The following is a 3,667-nucleotide window of genomic DNA, read 5'->3' on the forward strand; positions in this document are numbered from 1 at the left end:
TATAATCGTCACTGGAGCCATCGTCTTCACAGGGAATCCATTCCAAGACGCCATTTTGTCCCGAGGTTTAATCTGGGCTCTTGTTTCTAATATCGCACTGGTCTTCAGAAACATTGCAATGAAGAAACTTTTCGAAAATGATCAACTGCTGACGCCCAGATCCAAATATAACATACTCAGTTTAATATTTGCTTCTTTAGTTTCTCTTTTGACATTATTCCAATTTGCTGATTCTAAACACGTCTTAGCATTATCATATGTAGTATTGTCGGCCATCGCGCACGTAGGCTATACCTACCTGTCAGTGGCGATGGTGCTGAAGGCGGTGTCTGTTATCACTCACGCCGTCGTCAACATCATGAAGCGAGCGTTTATCGTGGTGCTGCTGTGTGTGTTTGCTCAAAGGAATGTCGGCATCAGTAACTGGGCTGGTTTGGTTGTAGCGGCAGTCGGAGTGTACGCATATTCCACTGAGAAGAAGCATAAGCAAGGCACATCAATGGATGGAAGATTATTGGGTGTGTAAAACACTGCCATAGAAAATTATCTTAGACATGCCATAGTTAATTTTAAATAATGCGCTTCTTCTTTCACTGTAAGGAGGCTCTCCTATAAAGTCTATGGTGTATCTTGTTCAGGGGCAATAAACCAGATTTAACGCGATGTGTGCGATTGACTTCGATGGCATCTCATTTCAAGTAAACAAATCCTCAGGAACTGACAATGTAGTATTCTCTATGAGCCCTTGGCTATTTCCGATAGTAAAGAATAGATGGCTAACGATGCAATGACACCAAAGAAACATACTAAACACACGATCCAATGTACTTTTTTTCTAAATTTATACGTGAGGTCACAGGTTAGAGTTGGTCTTCTGCAACCCATGCTTGTAACGGGATTAACGGGATCGGGTGGTCAGGCTCGGATCATGTCATCGTATCCTAATTGCGTAAATCGTTTTTCACAATAACAATCACTGGATTCTCTGGTCCAAACTCGAATATTTACAGATCGTCGTCAAATTGCTGTAATATTGCTGACAGTAGCGTTAAACAACAAATAATGTCAGAATAGATCCGTAGTTACTCCCGCTGGTCGTAAGTGACGACTAAAATGGAATCGAATGGTCAGTCACTGGGACTTTGTTGATTGCGTGTCATGGTACCCAGGGTAACCTCCCAAAACCCCTACATCCCATTTCCCCTACAGCTTAAGACAACAAAGTTCACGGTTCATGGCACTGCTAATCCCTAGTCTGTTACCTATTTCATACAATGGAACAACCCAAGAAACTTGAATAGATTGAGATAAATATTTAATTACGATTACGATATTATTCAAAATTCATAATACATTATAATAAAAGGCTTTATTTTTCAAAATTCATAATACATTATAATAAAATGTTCATTTTTCAAAATTCATAATACATTGTAACAAAATGTTCATTTTTCATCTCAACTGTAAATCGTCTCATCTCAGTTTCTCAGTGTAATAATTGTTTCTTCCTATTGTTGTTTGTAATTTCTAAAAATTGTCTTCTCATCATACAGGCATCTTTCATTACACTTACATTAATTTTTTTTTTTTAATTTTCCTTTAAGTCCCCTAATCCCCTAAAGCTCTACCCCTTTCATTTCTACTACCTCTACTCCAGACCTTAATCTCTCCTTTAGGTGAGTTCATAATGCCAGACAGGTAAATGCCGCGTGTTGTTTTAACTAATTGTAGGGGAACTGGGTTGTAGGGGAAATGGGATGTAGGGGTTTTGGGAGATAACTGTACCCAGACGGACGGCGTGGGGCGATGATCGTTCTAGAATTAATTTACATGCCGCCGGGATATAGCTGGATTATAACTGACTTGGGGGGTCGAACATTGTTTTTGCACTTGTAATCTTATACAGACTTATCGTTCATTGCAGGTGTACGCACGTACAAGGCAGGGACTTTCATACTGGCTGTTTTAACTGGACTAGTTATTCTATCGGTGTACTTCTCAGATTCGTCGTTTGGTTCATCACCTGAAGAGCGAGGTCGTGAAGATGATGTCTACACTATGTATTCAAATGTAACGTATGATTCGAACAATCATACATCAGTAAAGGACGAGTTTCTGAAATGGAGATTGGTAGAACATCCGACAGAAACTGATCAAATGTCACCTTTAATGACGTCACGTTATGACGTCATAAATGAAGCCCAAAGAATACATATGAACCTTTTCAGTGATTTGATCGGGAGGTATAAATACGCCATGTTATTTGATGTAGCGGACTACGAGAACAAAGGCGACCCGGCCATAGCTGTGGGCGAGATCCGTCTCCTGAGAAGACTGGGCATCCAGCTTGTGTACTATTGCGTAACATCCAAGTGTAAGGCAGGTGCAATAGAAACGGCATTTGAAGAAAGCAAACTCTATTCCAATGATGATCTGGTTATACTGCTACAAGGAGGGGGGAACATTTTTTCATACGAGAGAGCTGAAACTGTGAGAAAACTGGTCATTACAACATTTACAAAACATAAGATAATACTGTTTCCACAAAGCATTTGGTTTCGCTATAGAGCGAAAAAAGTTCGTCGCTACACCCATATGTATAACCAGCACGACAACCTGACTGTGATGGTGCGAGACAGGCTTTCACTGAAAAGAGCAAAAGGTGTTTTCACTCGAGCTAATATTATCTTGGCGCCGGATATGGCGTTCCAAATTGGACCAGTTTCGCGGTTTATGCCACCATCCTTCGACATCTTGTGGCTAAAACGCCGTGACGCTGAAACAACCGGATATGATCCGCCGGTCTTCCCCGCGCATGTCTCGGTTCGCGTTTCCGACTGGATACACTGGCATTCGGCCTGTAATGACAGTTCTATGGAAAAGGCATTTACCATTGCAACCAACGGCATGATGTTCCTTCAGAGAGGCCGCGTGGTGATCACTGACCGCCTGCACGGACACATCCTGTCCACCCTGCTGGGCATCCCCCACGTGATACTGGACAACAACTACCACAAGGTGTCCAGCTACAGGCACAGCTGGACGAGGGGTATGGAGTTTGTGAAATTTGCCAACACAAGCGTTCAAGCTGCTGACATGGCGATGGAACTCTTACAGAAATACAACTCAACACTCCCTGATATTATTCAATATGACGTAAAGCATAACTAGACGTTTTGACACCGTCAAACATTAACGGTACAGAATCATCCCCTATTGTTTGGTTAGACAACACTGAGCATTTAAAATATTTGATAATATGTTAAGATTCATTTATGTCCATTTGTACGTTATTTAAATATTGCAAATGAATGGTTGGCGTTTAATTAAGCAGCCCCCTGCAATTAGAACCTCATACCTGTTATATCTCTTACATACGCCTGAGGAATTATCTGACATATGATATAGGGTCTGTTGGAGAAACGAAAAACCGACAGAGTTGTCTCCTCGGACAACTCTCCACTTCCGGTGCATACAGTCGAAACAAAACATGACAGATGATGAATACGTGAGACTTGTTTATGAATAACAACCACTTTATTCTTTACGTCGACTTTTCATGGTCCCTTCATTAGATCATATATTTACAAAAGGTTGGATTAATGTACAAAAATAAAAATATTATGACAATTCAGACAACTATATTTCCTGGCAACAAACCAAAATT

At 40.8% G+C, this 3,667-nt stretch overlaps 1 protein-coding gene across 1 annotated transcript in view; it reads left to right on the forward strand.

The window, feature by feature from the left end:
• Positions 1–237: 237 nt before the first annotated feature.
• The window catches only part of LOC124146313 (pyruvyl transferase 1-like), a 4,291-nt gene continuing 861 nt past the window's right edge, over positions 238–3,667 (forward strand). Inside the window, exons 1-2 of the mRNA XM_046516560.2 lie at positions 238–518; positions 1,925–3,667. The exon at positions 1,925–3,667 is cut by the window's right edge and continues 861 nt beyond it. Of these exons, the coding sequence (XP_046372516.2) occupies positions 311–518; positions 1,925–3,171 (1,455 nt within the window). The 5' untranslated portion in view covers positions 238–310 and the 3' untranslated portion in view covers positions 3,172–3,667. The remainder of the gene's footprint in view (positions 519–1,924) is intronic.

This window comes from Haliotis rufescens, unplaced genomic scaffold, assembly GCF_023055435.1.
Source record: "Haliotis rufescens isolate VD_foot unplaced genomic scaffold, xgHalRufe1.0.p SCAF_3, whole genome shotgun sequence".
NCBI classification, from domain to species: Eukaryota; Metazoa; Mollusca; class Gastropoda; order Lepetellida; family Haliotidae; genus Haliotis; species Haliotis rufescens.